This window comes from Catharus ustulatus, chromosome 17 (genome assembly GCF_009819885.2).
Source record: "Catharus ustulatus isolate bCatUst1 chromosome 17, bCatUst1.pri.v2, whole genome shotgun sequence".
NCBI lineage: Eukaryota > Metazoa > Chordata > Aves > Passeriformes > Turdidae > Catharus > Catharus ustulatus.
The window spans coordinates 8,236,454-8,255,413 of record NC_046237.1 but is presented as its reverse complement, the minus strand read 5'-3'; the positions used below and the strand labels follow the sequence as shown (position 1 = coordinate 8,255,413).

General features: G+C 56.7%; 2 protein-coding genes across 3 annotated transcripts; one reads left to right on the top strand and one right to left on the bottom strand.

Annotated features, from left to right (window-relative positions):
- Window positions 1-1,160: 1,160 nt before the first annotated feature.
- On the bottom strand, window positions 1,161-12,596 carry PCIF1 (phosphorylated CTD interacting factor 1). 2 transcript variants are annotated; one of them, XM_033075351.2, is made up of 17 exons: window positions 12,487-12,596; window positions 12,144-12,252; window positions 9,338-9,476; window positions 9,046-9,170; window positions 8,522-8,659; window positions 8,231-8,361; window positions 7,855-8,009; window positions 7,483-7,630; window positions 7,216-7,299; window positions 6,376-6,475; window positions 6,047-6,209; window positions 4,727-4,899; window positions 4,195-4,281; window positions 3,526-3,710; window positions 3,339-3,432; window positions 2,957-3,132; window positions 1,161-2,220 (listed from the first exon to the last, which is right to left on the bottom strand). In XM_033075351.2, the coding sequence occupies exons 3-17, from the start codon at window positions 9,459-9,461 to the stop codon at window positions 1,968-1,970; spliced, it is 2,136 nt and encodes a 711-aa protein (XP_032931242.1). In that variant the 5' UTR covers window positions 9,462-9,476; window positions 12,144-12,252; window positions 12,487-12,596; the 3' UTR covers window positions 1,161-1,967. The 2 variants fall into 2 exon arrangements, with proteins under 2 accessions (XP_032931242.1, XP_032931244.1); XM_033075353.2 differs by lacking the exon at window positions 12,144-12,252 and having other exon boundaries at window positions 12,487-12,505.
- A 1,550-nt stretch (window positions 12,597-14,146) lies between these two features.
- On the top strand, window positions 14,147-18,738 carry LOC117004395 (phospholipid transfer protein). Its single transcript, XM_033075143.2, has 16 exons — window positions 14,147-14,550; window positions 15,334-15,449; window positions 15,635-15,734; window positions 15,806-15,934; window positions 16,071-16,226; window positions 16,369-16,432; window positions 16,560-16,623; window positions 16,740-16,831; window positions 16,969-17,145; window positions 17,295-17,354; window positions 17,440-17,601; window positions 17,746-17,813; window positions 17,889-17,931; window positions 18,086-18,149; window positions 18,235-18,311; window positions 18,405-18,738. Exons 1-16 carry the CDS (start codon window positions 14,162-14,164, stop codon window positions 18,546-18,548), a joined length of 1,905 nt encoding a protein of 634 aa, XP_032931034.1. The 5' UTR covers window positions 14,147-14,161; the 3' UTR covers window positions 18,549-18,738.
- The last annotated feature ends 222 nt before the right edge of the window (window positions 18,739-18,960 follow it).

The window sequence follows — 18,960 nt, the reverse complement described above, 5'->3', positions numbered from 1 at the left end:
CCAAGCCCCCTGCACATCCCACACTGCAGGTTGTCTCCCAAGGCCGGTCAAATCCACCCTCAGCTGCTGCCCTTACAGGGCGTTACCTGTAGTCCCGGGGGGTGCAAAAGCACTCAGGGATCCCCTCTTTCCTTCCAGACAAGAGTGGCAGCACTGCCCACCACAGGGACAATGGCAGTGAGAGCCTTTTAGTTCAAATCGTCCAGGTTTAGTACAGCCTGTCGGAGCTTTTGTGGGAGAACTCCAGCTCCTGGTGTGCTTCATTCCCACCAGTCCTGCCTGTACCACCCACTGCTCCCAACTCTCCCACAGCTGCACCTTACACCACAGTTTGATCTAGTCCTGGTTATCTGCCCTTGAAACGCCCCCAGTGTCAACCTGATGTGACTCGTTGACCATCTCCTGCTGTTAGGATAAAGAAGACTTCAGAAGCAGCCCATGCCACCAGGCTTCTGGCCACTGATACCACGTACACATCCCCTGTGAGACCACAGCCACTGGATACTTAACCAGTAACCTCACCTGAGGGAGCAGGCAAAAGGCTCAGCGTGCACTGACTGACCAAGGGGTGGGTTAGGGATGCTCCCAGCATCAGCACATCTCTGCTCACCTGTGCCTCAGGAGCAGGTGGTGTTGGCTCAAAAACAATGATTGAAGGGGGGAAAAAGGCTTTACAAACTGCCACTTTCACAGCTGACATTCCCAACTGCCCTCACTTAAAAGGCATTAATGATCTCCTTGCCACCATCATAAGCATTTATGATGTGATGCCTCTGGGAGTGGGCAACATCTGGGGCCGGGCGATTCCTCAGGGTGGCACTGTCACTGTTGTGACACTGGCACCAGCAGTCCTGTGGCACCCACAGGACAGGTTGGCTGTGCTGCCTGCCTCAACGAGTCCATAGGCAGTGCACTTCCCTGCACTTCTCCAATGGGAGAGCACCAAAACCTCACTGCAGCAGTGAGGTGGTCAAGCTGCTTTACAAACTCACACTGGTGAACAAAACTCACCAGGAGGGCAGGGCTGCCTGGAACAGTGCAGATACCAGATAGTTCTGAAAAACTAAACCCCAACACTATTCGACCTTCCACCCAGGCAGAGACCAGACAGGGGTGAGCAGAGACCTCAGACACCAAAGAAGGCAAATCATGGACACAAGCAGAGCTGTATGCTGGTTTTAATGTTCCTAAGAACTAGGAAACAGAAATCAAAAATAGACTTTGCTCTTCTTGATAAAAGTAATAAAATGGTTAGCGGTGTTAAATTAATCCTTACAAAACAAAACCCAAGGAGGTTAAATAAAGCCCGGAGGCTCCGCATAAAAACCACAATGACTACAAAACAGCTGCAAAGACGTCTTTACACACCAAAGAACCTCTTCTCCTCTGCTCCTCCCCTCTCCAGGACACAATGTCAGCGAACACGGGACTCACACATGAGAAAGAAACACAGATGCGATGGGAGCAGCCCCACGAGGAGCGTGGGTGCCACAGACAGAACTATTTACACTATGGACACGGAGCCATGCTGGGGCCAGTCCGGCCGCAGGAGCCCCCGGGCTCTGCCCGTCCCTCTCCTGCCGGGGCCCCTCCGGCTGCGGCGCTCAGCGCCCAGCACTCGCGCTTGCCGTCCATCCCTCCATCTGTTCCGTCGTCCTTCTGCCCGTGCGCGCGTCCCAGCTCTGGCTGTCCCTTCCCTCGGCGCTCCAGCGTTGCGGAGCTGCCGGCTTCTCCTGCCGCGCCACACTGGGCTCCCTTGCCCCTGGGGAGGGCTGCGGCTGAGCCTTTCTCCCACTGGCCGCCAAGCGGCTCCTGGGGGCTGGCGTGCAGTTCGCAGAGGAGAGCAGGTGCCGTGGAGCTGCTGTGCAGGAGTCCCGGGCTGGTGCTGCGCAGCCAGCAGTCTCTGCTGCCCCGGCCAGCCTCCCCCGGGGCCGCCGGCACCTCCCCTGCTACCTCGCACCTCTGCCTTAGTTGGGATTAGTCTCTCGGCTGCTGCTCTGCTCTCGGCCCAGCTCCCGCTCTTTGTCCACTGTGGAGGAGGAGGAGGAGGATGAGGACGAGGAGGAGGAAGACGAGGAGCTGAGGGTCCGGCCCGAATGCTTGTAGGCTGCAACGAGCTCCTGCAGCCGCTCTGGCGTGGGCTCCCACTTGGCAAAGCCGGCGCTGTTCTGCAGGAAGAGGACGGCTGTGTTGTGCACAGCCTTGTAGTACATCTCCTCCCTGCAAGGGAAGAGCACAGGCATCAGCACCGCCCCTGGCCCCTACCCAAAGCCCTGGACACCTGCTCCTCCTCTTCCTGCCTTCACTAGGCCAAGTATTTGTCCCATCCTTTCTCTCATTATTCTGAGGAGAAAGGAGGCACAGCGCAGCCTCAGGCAGTTCTGAGTACAGCAGAGGCTCCTGAGCTTCCAGAGGGAAGAAGCACTCATTCTGCAGAGCCCCATTGCTCCCTACCAGTACAGGCTTGTGCTGGAACCTTGCTGTCCCTCCAGAGGGGTCTCAGCACACTGAGGCATCAGTCCTAAGCAGGTAAGAACTTCAGTGTTCAGGCACCTGTTGCTCAAATCTGTTGCCTCAGCAGCAGAGCAGAGGCCAGCCTGCCCCACTGAGAACCAAGCACCCACTTGGCTCTGGTCCTCCAGGGACATCCAGCTGCTGCTGTGCAAGCAGCTACCAGGCCTGAGGGCTGGCAGAGGCATCAGTCAGTGCCACAGGTGTGACCTGTTCCAGCTGGACTCGTGCCCAAAGCATACACCTCTCACAAGCTAAAGTTAGCAGTCATTAAACAGAAGTTGAATTCACCATGCTGTCTGCCCATCCTAAACACCCAGAGTGATGATGCACTGTGCTTGTCCTTGCCTGCTCCCTGCTTCCCACTGATTTCAGCTTGAGAGAGGATATTTCTGTCACACAGCTTCAGAGCTGTGTTCCCAAAGGATCCAAGAACAAAGCCTACTTTTTGCAGACGTGCTGGGACCCGCTGCGGTACTCGTGATCGAAGGCCGGCAGGATGAGCTGGTGTCGCTTGAACTTGCTCTGCTCCATGCGCGTCAGGGCTGGCGTGGGGGGGTCTCGCCACTCAGGGATGAAGACAATGAAGGAGAGCGGCTCGCTGGAGCTCTCCAGCAGTTTCTAATGCAAGAAGAAAAGGAGCAATCTCAGCACTGAGTAAGCAATGACGTGTTTAATGAGTCCCACAGAAAGGAAACACTTCTGCTTCAAGAGCAGTGCCCAGCTGTCACTGTCCTCTGTCCCTGCCCTTAGAGCGCAGGAGTGTGGAGAGCAGAGGATGGACAGCAGAGCTCCATCCCAAAAACCCTGCTGGTGAGCAGACATACCTCAAAGTGAGAGACCATGGCATCCATCAGCTCCTCACAGAAAGGAGGATTTGCCTCAAAAGAGCCACTTATAGGGAAGAAATCCAGGCACGGGCTGCAGAGAGAGACAAAGATCCCCATCAGATCTCCTGAGTCATCTCATGGGCACGCACCCACACCCACACAGAGCAAGGAATGTAATACTCACCCCCTGGATCCAAAATACCCGTCTGTGTCCAAGAAGGCTGAACAGTACTGTTTAAAATAGCAATTCAGGGGCGAGGCAAAGCATTCAAAACTCACTCCAAAGAGCTTGTGGAGGGCTTCAAAGACGTGCACGGGAAGTGCACCTTGCAGACCAGTCCCCTCATAGAGCCCCACACCGAACATCATCTGAGGAGAGCAAACCCTGGTGAGCCGTGCCTGCACTCGCTGTTCCTGCTGCTCCCTTCACTGACCACGGACCCAGGGTCACATCTCCATGCACCCACTCCTCTAGGTATGCAGGGCCCCCTCGTCCTTTCTCAAATTCCTGTAGGTCCCTGCATGTACCCAAGAACGCTCTTTAGAGATTTTATCCAACTCTGACCCCACAAAACCATCAGTTTTCTCTTTTACCCAAGTGAGCCTTCAGTTGCCCCTCCAAGTCAAGAGCTACTGAAGCTTCACAAAAATCTTTACCCACACCAAGGTCTCGTGTCAAGACCACAATTGCTCCCCAGTCCAGTCCTACCTCAGCATAGCATGAGCAGACTACAGACCCAGTTTAAACCCTGTGTTGCCCCAGGTTCCCAAAGTTGTGACCCCCTTCCCAGAGCAAAGACAAGCTCCCAATGCTGCCAAGGTTTTCTGATGTACAGCTGTGGCGAGACCTTACCTGGTATCGACGGAGAAGGCACCAAACCCTAGGCAGGAACTTTTCAAAGCCTGAGTCGTCGATGCAGCTGTACCGATAGAGAAGCCACTGGAAGAGAAAGCCCAGCCACTGAATACACCAGGAACAGCCAAGCTACAGTGATACATGCACATTATGACATGGAGAGGGAGGCTGAGGAGCAGGTGGGCTCTGCAGGGAGTTGTCAGCACATCTGCTGTCACTGTGTGAGCCACCAGCTTGTCACTAACATGAAATGAATGAACCACCACAGCAGCACATGTCTCTCAGCAAGGGTTGCCTTGGATTGAGTACAACGCTCTGGCAGCACAACACTTATTCAGAGCACACACCCAACACCTGGGAAATACTCCCAGCAGAGCCTGATCCCAGCTAAGGTGAGCATAGCTGTGTTCTCATGGCCATGGCGGTGTCTGACAGCCCTGCAGGGTCAGTTGGCCAGCCTCTGCCCAGCCCTGCCCTTCCCAGGAGATGACCCTGCCCTGAGGGGCAGCAGTCAGCACCCAGCCCTTACCAGCTTGCTGAAGTAGTTGCGGCTCACTTTGACCATCTCCCCCTTGTACCGCACACACGCCACGTTGTTCTCCATGTGCATCTCCACGCTGGGGAGTGGTGGGGAGGGGATGGCCAGTCTCATAGGGTAGCAGTACACCAGCCTGTCCTGGACCTCAGAAGCTTCCACCTCAGCTGTGCAGAATGAACAGAAAGATAGCTTGTGAGAAGCCAAGGGTATTGGAGACCAATCTTCAGCCCACCTCAAAAGACAGAACAAACCAAGTAAGGCTGAAGAGCAATCTGGACCTCCCAAAGAACCACTATGGTGGTCCCTCACAGATTCCATAGGTAGCTACCTAGGTTCAAAGCTGATTCCCCAAATTAATTCCATCTTCCATTGCCAGAGCACAGTCAGCACCCACTTGAAAGCATTTATCTACCTCTAACGCAGCAGAATTGCAGACAGCACACAGCCACCCCATCGTCCTGAGACATGTTCCAAACACATAAACACCCTTTTTTGTTGCTACTGTTTCTTATTTCAGTTTGCCCCAAACTCATTCGAAGCACAGTGACAATTCATAGGCTGCCAAATGCAGGAGGCAAAGGCATCTCCCTCCACCTTGTGGTTATCCACTGCCTCAGCTTCAGGGAGAGCTCACAGATCAGCTGGAAAGAATCTCTGACTTAGTGGGGCTGGAAGACAAGCATCAAAAACAATGGCAGACATTGGGACCTGAAGGGATCCTGCAGAGAGAACTACAGACAGTAGTAATGAAAGGAGAAGACCCCATGGACGAAGGGAAAGCTGACTAGAGGCAGATGTACAGATGTGAACAGAAGAAAGAACACAGAAAAGATCAAGAAAGGGTGCACAGTGACAAGCTGGAAGGCAGGGGGGTACAGAAAGCTGTTCAGAACACAAGAGATGTGGCAAATGGCAATTAAAGGGAGAACACTCAGCACTACCAAGGGGGTATCAGCTGTCCCCAGGAATTCATGGAGCAGTAGAGCAAAAAAGCATGGTCCAGTGAAACAAAAAAATGCCCTGCTCAGTGTGACCTGCTCCTAACTAGCTACTTCATCCTGCCAAATCACACATTTATAGCATCTGATATGACGACAGCTGGTCACAGCACCTGATGGAAGACGGTCTGTCACTGCACAGACACTGTGACTGAAAGCTGAGGCCTATGCTGGACTGGCTGTTTCTTCGAAACACAGACATCCTGACTTTTTGGAGACAGAGCTCCCTTCCCAGCAGTAACATTCTCTGAACAGGGACAGGCCTTTAACTGCAGTGCTGCAGCCCTACAGCTCTTCAAAGCTGACTGCGTACCAGAGATATTGTTCTCTTTGAGTATGGCAAGATGCTTCTCCCGGATGCGCTTGACGTATTCCAGGGATATGTAGTAAATTTTACTGCAGATGCCTTCAACAGAGTCCTTGGCTGCAGCAGACACATGGGGCCCACACTGTTTGCGTAAGTGCTCCAGGCGGTCCTGTGGAAACAGAGAACCAGAGTCTCTCACATGGCCAACACTGGCTCTCCAGGGTTCTTCAGTGTCTCCAGGCTGCTCTCCCATGGCACACAGTGAGGGGACTCAATGGCAGCTGTCTCCAGAAGGACCTGTACCTATCCCCACATGCCCCCAGTGCTACACTGACCATGTAGTCCTCCTTGGAGGCAGAATGGTCCCGTCGCAGCCAGCTGAAGGTGTCCTCCACATTCCACTTCACCACCTTCCTGCTGTCTGGGGAAGCACTCCTGCAAAAACAGAGGTAAAATTTAACTCGTGGCAGCACAGCAAGATAATCCACCCCCCTCCAAAGTTTTCTGTCAGTGGGGAATGTGGATGCTGACACTTCCTCAAGGCCCATCCCTGTCACTCCCCTCCAGCTCTCTGGAAAGGCCTTCTGGACGTTTGCATGACTGTCGACTGCCATACTCTCTCCAAAACTTGGTGTAACTGGCTGCTGTCCTCATGCAACAGCAGAGGCCCACAAAGTCTTTATTTGTCATGGCAGTGGTCCATTTTGATTTTGCCTCTAATTTTCAAGTACTGCTAGGGGTTTGTGACTCTGAGAAAACTACCCTGTTTACAAGCTTTTCCTTTCCCCCACACGGTTCTCCCTCACTATCTTCTTCAATTCTGTCTCCTGTGGCAGAACTGGTCGGAAAAACCCTACCCTGTATACAAAATGCCACTCTAAGCTTGTTGCTCTGCAACAGCAGTGAGTGCCCAAGCACTCCTGATTTTATCTCAGGGATAATAGAAGACATTCCACACTCAGTACTTCATTGTCTCCACACACATTCAGCTCCCAAGTATTACATTTTATAGTAACGTCACTATCAAAAGATGGCTCCAGCACTGCTGTTTTTCATCTGTATGTTCCTAACCTTGCTCTTCCTCAATAACATTATGACCAGTGCTGGATAAAGCAGCATGAGAAGCCCATGTAGTCCTTTTCTGAACGTGACAGCACTGCAAGAAGAGCTCCCACCTGGATTCAATCAGTCGTTTCGCAGCCTCAGCATACTTGAAGAGCAGCCTCTTGGCTTCCTCCCGGAACTTAATTCTGGATAACCTGAGGTAAGTTAAATTCGTATGCATGAGTCTCACAAAGGCATGGAAGCCAGGTTCAGTTCCCCAGCTTTCTTTCACCAGCATCCAACCACTTCATTAGCCAAAGGGAAGAACCGTGGCAGGTAAATCACCAGATCAGACCAACCCAGAACCACCCCAACGAGGTGCTGTCTGTGAAGAGTACCTGATGGGAATGTCATTCATGATCTCTCTGAACATGGAAGGAGACACTACTGGCTCACAGTCACTCGGTAAAAGAGGATCTGTCCCTTTATCAACCACTTTCCTCTCCAACATCCAGCGATTAAAGGACTCCCTTGGTGGATCAATCCCTGGAGATGCACAGAAAGGTCTAATCAATACAATACAGAAATGTCCAGTAGCTCTCATAAGGATCACCACACAAAGTTCTGCCTAATCAATTAACCAACAACGTCACAGAGCATAACCATCACAAAATGAGAACACAGGGACTAGACAGGCATGAAACAAAAGGCAAATCACCACAGCACTGCAGAACTGAGAAGGAAATCAAAGGAACTCAACAGAAACTCACCTTCTCGCTGCTGGCAGAGCTCACGGTAATGCTGCCGCAGCTTGAGAATGAGCTGGGACCGGAGCAGCTCCACCTCAGGGTGTGGAGGAAGCACTTCTGATGGTGCCCTCTGCTTAATCACGGCATTTGTCTGAACATCCAGGTCCCAGTATACTCTGTGAAAGAAGCAAATGTCATCAGGATAACCAGATCATTGGTTAATTATCGAATATTACTTTTAAAGATGCTTCCTTGGGCTGTTTCACAAGCCAGGAAACCAAACTATCAAGACTCCTGGCAATGATTTATCCCTCAGGTTTCTCAAAGATAGCTGGAAACTTGAGTGTCTCAAACACTTCACTGAGAAAGGAACAGAAGACAAATGGAGACGACTCACTCAGTTGGTCGTAGAAGAGCTGCCTGCTGTTTGTCTTCAGGTGAAACACACCATGCCTTCAAAACAGAGGTTCCTGGAATACTGGGAGAGCTGGGGACTGGCTGAGCAGCTGGGTTCCCTGGGACATCCATCTGTGTGTGAGAAAGATTAATTACTGCACCAGAGAGCCAGGTAAAGGAGAAGCAGCCCAGTGAAACAAACAGTCCCACACCAGACCACCATGCGGGAGAACCCAGTGAGCTCTCCAGCCCCCCTTGGCTGAACATGTTTGTTTCAGAGCACCACACCCACCTTGGACTTCTTCATACTGTTGCCACTCGGTGGAACCTCCTCCGAGAACCTCCTCTTCCTCTGTTTGCTCTCCATAGCAGCATCTGCCACCCCACCTTCCAGTGGCATTGGAGCCGCGTTCAGTCCCAGAGGGTCTGACTATGAGAGGCCAAACAACAGCACACGTCAAGCTCACCCACTGCCACTGCACCATCTCACTGCACTGCTCCCAGCTCCCATGTGGATGCAAATAAGGACACCACTAGTCACACCTGCACAAAGCTGATTCTCTCCCAGATGCCTGTATGTTTTTTTAAAGACTTTAATTTAAAAAATCTCATTGATCCCCAAGCTGTTCTTTCAGTATCACTCTTAGAACACCATCACCTGACAGAGGAATACTTCCCCAGAATCATGCCAGACAATGGACTGAGCAAGGAGTTCTGAAGGCACAGAAGACCCTGCCACACTGGTAATCTGAAGTCCACAGACCATGAACACCCCAGTACTGGCACAGCCCCTCCCCGAGGTGAGTGAGCACTTACTATGACATCGTGCTGTCCCAGCACAGGCATTTCCCACAGAGACTGGTTCGTGAAGCGGTTGAAGTAGTACGGGCGGTTCTCCCGCTTGCTCCAGCACTTCTCCCAGCCAGCCTGCACCAGCTCATCTGAGAGGACAGTGAGAGTCAGGAGAGGAGCACCCTGCACGACAGACCTGCCCTGCAGGTGTCCAGCAGTGTCACAGCACACTCTGAAACACACATCATTCCCAGCTTTCCTTCGCCCCCCTCCCTACTTCCAGGGCCCTGCAGAATTCCCAAAGGCAGAGTCGTACCGGGCAGGTCCTGTACCAGGCGCATGGGTTTGGGGGAGCTGGGCTGGTTCTGGTTGGAGGTGCCAGGTGAGTGACTCATGAGAGACGCTTCCTCCGCAGGGCTTCTGTGATTCTCATTGGCCATTTCTCAGCAACCACACTAGAAAAAAGAGTCACATCCAGTGTTACAGCAGGAAAGGTCCCAGATCACACTCAGGTGTAGCAATACAAGTTCATTCTGATAATAAAACAGGGATTGAACCAGTACACACAAACAGCACCTCAGCCCTGAAAAACAACCATTATCCTGGACTCAACTAGCTATAAGTGTTAGTGCTAAATGGGGTTAGCCAGGGTGTTCTTCAGCGTTCAAAATATTCCCTTTTCAGCTACATGTCTTCAAAGAGTGAAGCATCAGATTGTAAAAAATAACATATGCTCCTCTGTGATTATATGCCACCTTCTGCCACACCAATACCACCAGCCAGGTTTGATCTGTTATCCTCAGAGACAGTTTAAATCAACTCACACACACATAACTGCACATCATTTCAACTAAAGGCTTTAATTAAAAAAAAACCTCTGTTATATAAAATAGCCCTGAAGGTTCACTAACAACTTCTGTGGTTCAGAAAACCACAGGCTGGGAGTCAGGAGCTCTCGAATTATTACCCTCTGCATGTCCCAGGCTGACACGTCCTTGTCCTAGTCCTAGTCCCACAAGCAGGGCCTCTCAGCCAGCTGTTTTGGCCCTTGTTGCTTTTTCATCTGCATAACAACAGTTATGCAAAAGAAGGTCTGTTGGAACAATAAAGCTCCTCTTAATCATAATTTAATGTTGCCAGCTGGAGAGAAACAGCCAGGCTTTTCCTCTCTTAGTCACCACTCTTCCCCTGGGGAAGTTTCTGAAACAGCGCTGCAGATTGCTCTTCTCTGGCAGCCCGAAACACATTGGCAATGAACTGGGGGGAAACAAGGCATTTTACATAATTCCCAGCTACCTCAGACACTTAACTCTATTCAGACTTTGGAGACACCCGACAGCACACACCAGCACAGTCAGGGCAGCAGCAGCAGCAGCACAATGCTGTGCATAGTGCGCTCCTCACCTGAGCAGCACAATGCCTGGCAGCAGGAGCCACATACAGGAGCTCTTCAATAAAAACACTAGATTTTTTGGGGGGCTAAGTCGCTCAGATTTGAAGCCTTCGCTGTCCTTTCTGTGCATAAAGGCCAGTGGCTATTTCAGCAGAACAGAATGGCAGCAGCAAACACTGGTCAAGAGCGAGTGGGCAGTAGCTCAGCTGCCCACAGCATTGGCTGAGATCAGCACTGAGGAACTCTCAACTCCTTCAGCCCTAGGAAGATGTTTCCATCCTTCCAGGCCGGGTACACAACGGAAGGTGTGGGACACTGTGGACACCTGGAGTTTGGGTCTCTGCTTCAGAGCAAGCAGGTCACGCCTCGTGCCTGCTGCAGAGTGCAGGGCACAACTGGGGACCTTTAACGGCCTCAGCAGTGAGCGTTGCGCAATCTCACTCCCTCCTGAACTCCAACCCCACCGTGTCCTTACAGTCACTCCACAAAGGCGCCAAGGTGAGCTGGGCCAGAGGCAGCAGCTCAGGCTCCTGTCAGCCTGTGGGTACAGGGATCCCAGAGATCGCGGGCCTGCGAGGCAGGAGCACAGTAAACCCCTGAAGGATGTTTAGTCCCTCCTCCTCAAACTAAAGGTACACTTGCACATGCAGCTGCTGCTGTGTCCTGCACGTTACACAGAGCACACGCTGGAGTGAACTGGTGTGTACTGGGGGGACCAGAGCTTCCAAAGTGATGTATGTCAGGATTCACAGACAGTGCTGGGCACGAAGCCCTGGCCAGCTTGGATGGCACGTGCCAGCTCTAGTGACCTGCCAGTGTTTTTCACCACCCATTGCTCAAAAGAGCTGTCAAATAGGGTCACTGGCTCTGCCTCCTCCCATTTATGGACAAACTGGAATGGTGGAAGTAGCCAAGAAGCTTTATCACTTGATCAGTGTTAACAAGTATTAAATCCTATGTACCCTTAAACTCTGGGAAAAGGAAACAGCCAAGCTAACAGGAATCCTGGCAGAAGCCACTCTACTTTTATGTAACTACACTGGGACTTAGACAGTGACAGGGATCCAAAGGAAGCATTTTATGGTGATTACGGTATGTTTTTATACACCACGGCAATGCATACAGTGCTTCACAAACACGGTACAACGCTGTCCCTGCCCAGAGAGCTTACAACCTAGAGCAGCAGCACAACCAGAGACCACAGCGAGGAGTAAGGAGACACAGAGTAAAGAAGTACAGCAAACAGGACCGGTATTTGTTTCCATTTCACCGAGGCAGAATTTTGTACAAGACAACAGCAAATGCAGACAAAGGAGATCAGCGACAGCCCCCCGGGACAACCCCGCGGTTCTCCCCCATCCCAGAAGCACGGCTGCTCCAGGAACCTGGGAGCCAGGCCACCGCCTCCCCCACCGGTACCCATCCCCTTCCCGAGCGCTGGCCGGCGGGCCCGGAGCTGGGCAGCGCAGCGCTCTCGCGGCAGCACGGGCACTGGGGACCGGGGCACCGTATCTGCGCGGGGAAGCGGCCGGGAACCTCCTGGGGCTGCCCTGCCGGCGGCGAAGACGGCACGGAGCTCCTCGGCGCGGCGGGCCGGGGCCGGCGGGCGGCCACGGCAGCCCAGCGAGTGCGGAGAGGAGGCAGCGGCGGCGACAACTCTGCAGTCTGGCCGGGAGCGGTCCGGGGGCGCGGCCTAAGCGGGGCGGCGGCCGGCCGGGCGGGTACTTACGGTGGCGGGCTGCCTGGCGGGACGCGTGGCCGTCGCTCCGTGCTCGCCGCTGGCGCGCCGGGGCCGCATCCTCATAGCGGGGCGTCCCGCGCCTGGCCCGCGGGGGCGGCTGCGGAGACAGGAGCCCGTTACGGCGCCGCGGGGAGGGGCCGCGGGACGCGCAGGCGCGGCGGGGGCACAGCGGGGGCGCGGCGGCGGGAGCGCGGTGGCCGTGGCGGCCGCGCTCTAAGATGGCGGCCGCGGGCCTGCGCCGCCTCCCCGCCGCCGCCCGCCCGCCGCCGCTGCCCGCCGCTGCCGCCTCCTCCTGCACGGCGAGCCGCGGCCACGCGGTTGTGCCGCTTACCTGGGCGTGAGGCCAGGGGCTGCAGGCACCGGGCACCGCTGCGTCCGCCACCGCCGCCGCCCCACCTCCGCCTCGCCCGCCCCGCCGCCGCCATCTTGCGCCGGGGCCGCGGGTGTGGAGCGCTTGCGCGAAGCAGAGCCCGCGCTTGGGGGATTACGTGGCGCATGCGCAAAGGCTGCGCGGTCATCCCGCCCTCCCGGCGCCATCTTTGTGGTGGGCACCGCCCCGCCGTGGGTGCGGAGGGGTCGCGGCCCCGCCCTCTCACCCGCCGCGGGCGGTTCCCGGCACTGACAGGGTGCGGCCGCAGCGGTCGCCACCAAAGGGCCTTTGAAGAGCGGCGGCGCCGGGGCGGGGCGACCACCGGGCCGGGGAGGCTGCATTGATGTGCGGGCGCGGGGCTTCCGCTGCCCGCCGGGCACAGCGGTTGTTCCTGCTGTGCTTTAGCCCGGGCCGGCCCTGGCAGCCGCTGCCTGTCCCTGCGGTCCCTCGGGCGCATGACACGTCTCTCCCCACACTATTGCCGTGGCCATTCCTGGCCCGCGGGTCCCGGTGCCAGGCGGCGGGCGCTGGCAGTGAGGGACGCGGTGCAGCGCAGGGCACAGCCCGGTGGTCGCTGGAGTCGCTCCCTTGCCCCGAGGCCCGTGACTGCTGCTGCACAGCGTCTGCTGGAGGATGACACGGGACATGGAAGGAGGACATGGCTTTTAACGGGGTGGGGCGGGTCCCGGGGGTCCCACAGGGCCCCCTCGCAGCCGGCGGAGCTTCTGCCGCATCCACCCAGCAAGAGCACCCGTCCTGCCTCGGCCCCACCTCCCTGGGCAGCCGGTGGCCGGTGCTGGCCCACGGCCCCCGGTGAAGAGGGGATGGGGAAACCGCGGGGCCTGTCCTGTGCTTTTCCTCTGGGATATCCCAGCTGCCCAGCTTTCCAAGGGGTTTCCCATCTCCCGGAGTCCTGCCCTCTGCTCTGGGAGCACCGGGGTCAGTTTAATGAGTTAACGCTGGCGCAGCAGTTCTGGAGCGCTAAGTGCTGTGTAAGCACTGAGGCTCCCGTTTTAGGCTTCCAGCAGCCCGGCTCCGCTGCCCAGAGCACCGATAACCGCCCGGGGCACAAAGGGCCGGCTCAGACCGACCCCTGAGGGCAGAGGGGACTCTGAGAAGGGATAGTGAAACTTTGCCTTGGAGCGAACCAGCTCGGGTGGCCGAGGGGGTGGTGAGGGCAGGGGCAGACCCTTGGCATGGCTCGGGCAGACCCTTGGCATGGCTCGGGCAGACCCTTGGCATGGCTCGGCCAGGCAGGATTTTCGGGAGGGAGTCCCGGGCTGAGGAGCTGCCCATCCTTCCTGTGACGGGAGCAGGACGGCGGCATGGGAGACACTCCGGCAGTGCCCATCTCGGTGCTGCGAACCCCGGAGCCAGTCAAGCTGCCGCTAACACACGGGGCAAGGCCATCCAGAGGCATGTCCTGCAGAGCCAGTGCTGCCTGGCTTGGGGTCGGGGCAGAGCCTGTGGGGGCAGTCCTGAGGGTCCACAGCCTTGGCAGTTTCTCTGCTTAGTTCATGTTACAGATGGGCATGAACCAGCCCCCAGGGAGTTTGGCCCGGGGAGTCTGCACTGAAACTGGGATAGAAGCTTCATAACACAGATGGGGAGTCCCAAACACCCCAGGCCCTCCCAGATGCCGTTTGCACATGTCCCCCTCTCACGGGGGCTGCCGGAGAGATCCACGGCCGTGGCTGCGTGTGCAGGACGCGGGGAGTGGTGTTCTCGAGGAGAGGAAGGCTTCATGTCCTGCCTGGAGCTGGGGTGGCCAGGCGAGCCGCTGTCTGTGCCGGTGCTGGCAGCCAGCCGGGCTCGGCGGGACACAGACCTGCATCCTCCCCGTCCATCCGTCCCGCTGTCTCCTCCCAGCTGTGAGCCCACAAGGAGTGGCAGCTGGGGGCTATATAAAGGCAGGGAAACCTCAGCCAGCTCAAAAGAAAGTCTTGGAGCTGGTGGTGTTCTCCCTCCCTCCTGCCTTCACGTGATTCAGCTTCCCCACGTCGGGAGCCGAGGACAAGCCTCGCTGTAAGTACCCGAACTGTGCCAGCATTGTGTAGGGGAGCCCTCCAGCCTCTGGGCACGACGGTGCCTCCGGGCCCCGGGCAAGGGGATCTTCCATCCTCTCCCTTCATAGAAGTGCAGGAAAACGCTGTGGGGGAGCCCTGTCCCATCACAGAGCCCCGGGGAGGGGGTCCCCCATCCTCTCCCTTCAGAGAACTGGGGGAAGGTGTGGGGGAGCCCCGTCCCATCCCACAGCCTCGCACGGAGCTCTGCCTGTTGCTGCGGGATGGACAGGCTCCGGCTCCCGTCTCAAACCAGCCTGGGGGCAGGCGGCACATCTCGGGGGGGCTGGGAGGGTTGCGGGACGGCCCCACGGGCGAGGGCTGGCTCTTTTGCGAAGTGCTGGGGCTCCCTGCTGCAGCAGCACGCACGGGGCTGGCGCCTGTCCCTGCGGTTTGGGGAGCGGGGTGTGTGCAGGGCGGGGGGAGTGCTGGAGTGGGTGTTCCCAGATGTGGGACCCTCGGGCTTCACAGGGCCGGTGCTGGGGCTTGTGCACAGAACCCTGGGGCGGGGGCCGTGCCCCTCATGGGCCGCTGGTCCAGGGATTTGGTCAAAGGCGGCCTGGACAGCACTGGGGGGTTTCAGGGAGAACAGCGGAGCTGTGGGGCTTTCCTTGGAGCTCCTGCCCCGGGCAGGTTGAACAGCAGCTGCCTCCCTTCCCGGGAAGGTGTCCCCCGGCCTGTCTGTGCTGATACCCGTGCGCGTCCCCGGACCAGTCCGTGCTGACCCTGCTCTCTGCCTCCCCAGGTGCGAGATGGCTGCCGGCAGCTGCCTCCTTCTCCTCCTTCTGCCCTCGCTGGTCATAGCCTCGCACAGCCCTCCTGGCTGTAAGATCCGGATTACTTCCAAGGGGCTGGACCTGGGTAAGGGGCTGGCCAGGATCTCACAGCCTGGGAAAGAGGGACGTTGGGCACTCTCCTGGCGTCTGTGCTTGTGTAGGGGTCTGCCTGCACTGCTCCACCGTGGGATGGCCGGGGAGGAGTGGAGGCTGTCAAGGGCGATGCTGCCGAGAGGGCACATCTCAGCCCAGCCTCGTTTTTCCCCGCAGTGAAGCAGGAGGGGCTGCGCTTTGTGGAGCAGGAGCTGCACAACATCACGGTGTCGGACCTGCATGGGAATGAGGGGCAGTTCCATTACAACATCAGCCAGTGAGTGCTGCCTGCTGCCCACGGCTTCCCATGTCCATCTGTCTGTCTAACCACCCCTGTCCCCTCTGCAGGGTCAAGGTGACAGACCTGCAGCTGGCCTTTTCAGACCTGAACTTCCAGCCCCAGCAGCACCTTGTCTTCAACATCAACAATGCTTCCATTAGCCTACGCTTCCGCAGGCAGCTGCTCTACTGGTTCTTGTGAGCTGCCTCCCCTTCCTGCTGCTCTGGGTGCTAGCCCACCCCACAGCTGTGCTTACTGGGTGCCACAGGTGCCTTGCTGTACTGCAGCTGGCAGGAGCTGTGTGCTCCTCTCATCTGCTTTCCTGGCTTCCAGCTACGACATTGGGTCCATCAATGCTTCTGCGGATGGTGTCCACATCTACACAGTGCTGCAGTTGGCCAAGGATAAGGCTGGGCGCCTCAAGATCTCCAATATGACCTGCAATGCCTCCATAGCCAGAATGCATGCTGGCTTCTCTGGCACACTCAGGTACACCTGACCCCTCTGCCTGTGCCTGGCTCTCTGACCCTCTTCCCACACCCTCAGTGCTTCCTCAGCCCAGCTGTGTGCTGGAATGAGTACAGAGCCACAGGGAGAGCAGGCAATGCAAAACCACTCTTGTGTCCTCCAGGAAGGTCTATGAGTTCCTGAGCACCTTCATTGTCACAGGGATGCGCTTCCTCCTCAGCCAGCAGGTACAGCTGAGTGTAGAGGAGGGGGGCAGAGCTGTATCCTGCCCATCTGCTGGGCCTTGTCCTGCATCTACAGCTCTGCATCCAGTCCTGGGAGTAATTCCCCTCAGCCTGGCTCCTTGCCTTGCAGATCTGCCCATCCCTGGAGCATGCCAGCCTGGTGCTGCTGAACTCTTTGCTGGACACAGTGCCTGGTGTGTGTTGCCCTAGGAAAGGGACTGGATCCCATTCATTATGGGGCAGACAGGGCTGGGCATCAGGCTGCCAGGCAGCTCCAGGCTAAGTCACACCAGCACATCTTCCCTGGCAGTGAGGAACTATGTGGATGAGCATATCGGGATTGACTACTCCCTCCTACGAGATCCATCCGTCTCCACTGACACCCTTGACCTTGACTTCAAGGTGAACACTGGGTCCTGCCTTGTTGATCCTTCCCCATCCCTGGGGGAAAGGCTGTGCCAGCAGACATGTTGGGCTCCGTGGAGCAGGTGAGGTGGGCTGCCCCGTGGCTGAAGGAACCTCTCCTGCTCTTGGTCCAGGGCATGTTCTTCCCCCGGGTGAGAGAGGACCAGGAGCTGGAGAACCATGCAGTGGAGCCGGTGATCAAGGAGACTGAACGCATGGTTTACGTTGCCTTCTCGGAGTACTTCTTCGACTCAGCCATGCACTCATACTTCCAGGCAGGCGTGCTGACCATAGAGCTCCAGGGGGAGAAGGTAAGGAGCACCAGACACTTGGACTGTGTGCAAGCAGGAGGGAGGGGTGGGCTGTGTCACAGAGCAAAGGAGGTGCCATTCAGGGAGCAGCTTTTCTGGAACCTGCAGCAGCAGCTCCCTTCCCCTCCGGTGGTTTGTGCCTTCCACAGATACCCAAGGATCTGGAGGTTTTGCTGAGAGCCACATTCTTTGGGACAATCTTCATGCTGGTAAGGAGCCCCCAGCCAGGGTGGAAGGCATGGTAGAGCACAGCCCTGCCCTGCTCCAAGACTCCAGCTCATGTGCCCTCCCCAGAGTCCTTCTGTGGATGCTCCGCTGCGGCTTGTGCTGCAGGTCTCTGCTCCCCCTCGCTGCATCATCAAACCCTCGGGGACCTCAGTCTCTGTCTCTGCCTTCCTGAACATCTCACTGGTGCCCCCAGACCGCCCACCTGTCCAGCTCTCCAGCATGGCCATGGTGAGGGGAAGTGTATACAGGAGCAGTGTCTCACATCTTGTGTTGTAAGGCACTGGTGTCACCGAGCAGAGGGACACTGGACCTGTGGGTTGTGCTGGCCTGGTTGTCCTCTGCCTGCTGTGAGTCAGCCCTCTCCCTCTCCAGGAAACCAAGCTGAGTGCTAAGGTGTTCCTGCAAGGGAAGGCACTGCGTGTGCAGCTGGACCTACGACGGTATGGTTGGGGTCCTGTGGGAGCGTGGGGAGAGTCCCCTCCACACCCTACTCACAACTGCTTCCTTCTGTCCAGGTTTCGCATCTATTCCAAGCAGTCAGCGCTGGAGTCACTCGCGGTGAGAGCATGGTGAAGGCCTGGGAACTTTTACACCCAGCCACAGTGTGGGATGGGCTGGGGAAGAGGCTGTCCATTCAGGATCCCCACTTAGAGCACTCCCTGCCCTGGCTGGCAGCTTTGTCACTACACTGACCCCAGCTCTTCTTCCGCAGCTGTTCTCACTGCAGGCCCCACTGAAGACCTTGCTGCAGCTGAGTATCATGCCCATCATTAACGGTAGGCATCACTGTTCCCACACAACTGGGAGTGTAGGCAGGGGCATAGCAGGGCTCAGCCTCATCCCCACTCTGCCCCTCTGCAGAGAGGACAAAGAAGGGTGTGCAGATCCCACTGCCCGAAGGCATGGACTTCACCAGGGAGGTGGTCACCAATCATGCGGTATGTGTTGGGATGGGACAGCCTTTGACTCCATGTCCTGCTGGAAAGGGCATTGTCATTGCCAACCTTGAACTGACCCTCTTCCCTCTGCAGGGATTCCTCACAGTGGGAGCTGATCTCCACTTCTCCAAGGGGCTGCGGGAGGTGATTGAGAAATACCGCCCAGTGCCGACTGCCACTGCTGCCTACTCCAGCTCCCAGCCTGCAGAGCCTAGCCCGGACCCCAGCTCACTCTAGCTCTCCTCCCTGGACCAAGGGCAGATCCCGGGCTGGACCCGTAGACTGTAGGTAGGAAGCAGCTTCCCTGGTACCACCAGCACATTGTCAGGGCATCCAGGCCCTGGTGGGGCGCAGCAAGGTGGAGAGGGTGCTCTGGGAACCCCTGCTGCACCCCTGCTCATTACACTAATAAACCACCTGACTCCAACTACATGGCCTTGTTGCTTGGAGGACATATCCATGCTGGGGTTCAGGGTGGGGAGAAGTAAAAAAGGCAGCTGACGCTGCTGCCCAGCTTGGGTCTTTCAGAGCAGAAGCAGGTTAGTGCAATTCCAGAGGGCTCAGAGTGACTGTGCCACTGCTGCTTAGATGGGTCACTCATTTCCAGGATGCAGGGACACCTGCAGAGGGGCACAGCCCATAGAGCCCA

Bases quoted from the DNA above. Each gene is read 5' to 3' on its own strand.
- LOC117004395 (XM_033075143.2), top strand. From the start codon at position 14,162: ATGCCGTTTGCACATGTCCCCCTCTCACGGGGGCTGCCGGAGAGATCC. The intron at 17,146-17,294 runs GTAAGGAGCACC...TGCCTTCCACAG, and splicing joins TAGAGCTCCAGGGGGAGAAG to ATACCCAAGGATCTGGAGGT. The intron at 17,932-18,085 runs GTGAGAGCATGG...CTTCTTCCGCAG, and splicing joins CAGCGCTGGAGTCACTCGCG to CTGTTCTCACTGCAGGCCCC.
- PCIF1 (XM_033075351.2), bottom strand. From the start codon at position 9,461: ATGGCCAATGAGAATCACAGAAGCCCTGCGGAGGAAGCGTCTCTCATG. The intron at 3,711-4,194 runs GTAAGGTCTCGC...TGCTCTCCTCAG, and splicing joins GCCTTCTCCGTCGATACCAG to ATGATGTTCGGTGTGGGGCT. The intron at 3,133-3,338 runs GTATGTCTGCTC...TTCTTGCATTAG, and splicing joins CCATGGTCTCTCACTTTGAG to AAACTGCTGGAGAGCTCCAG.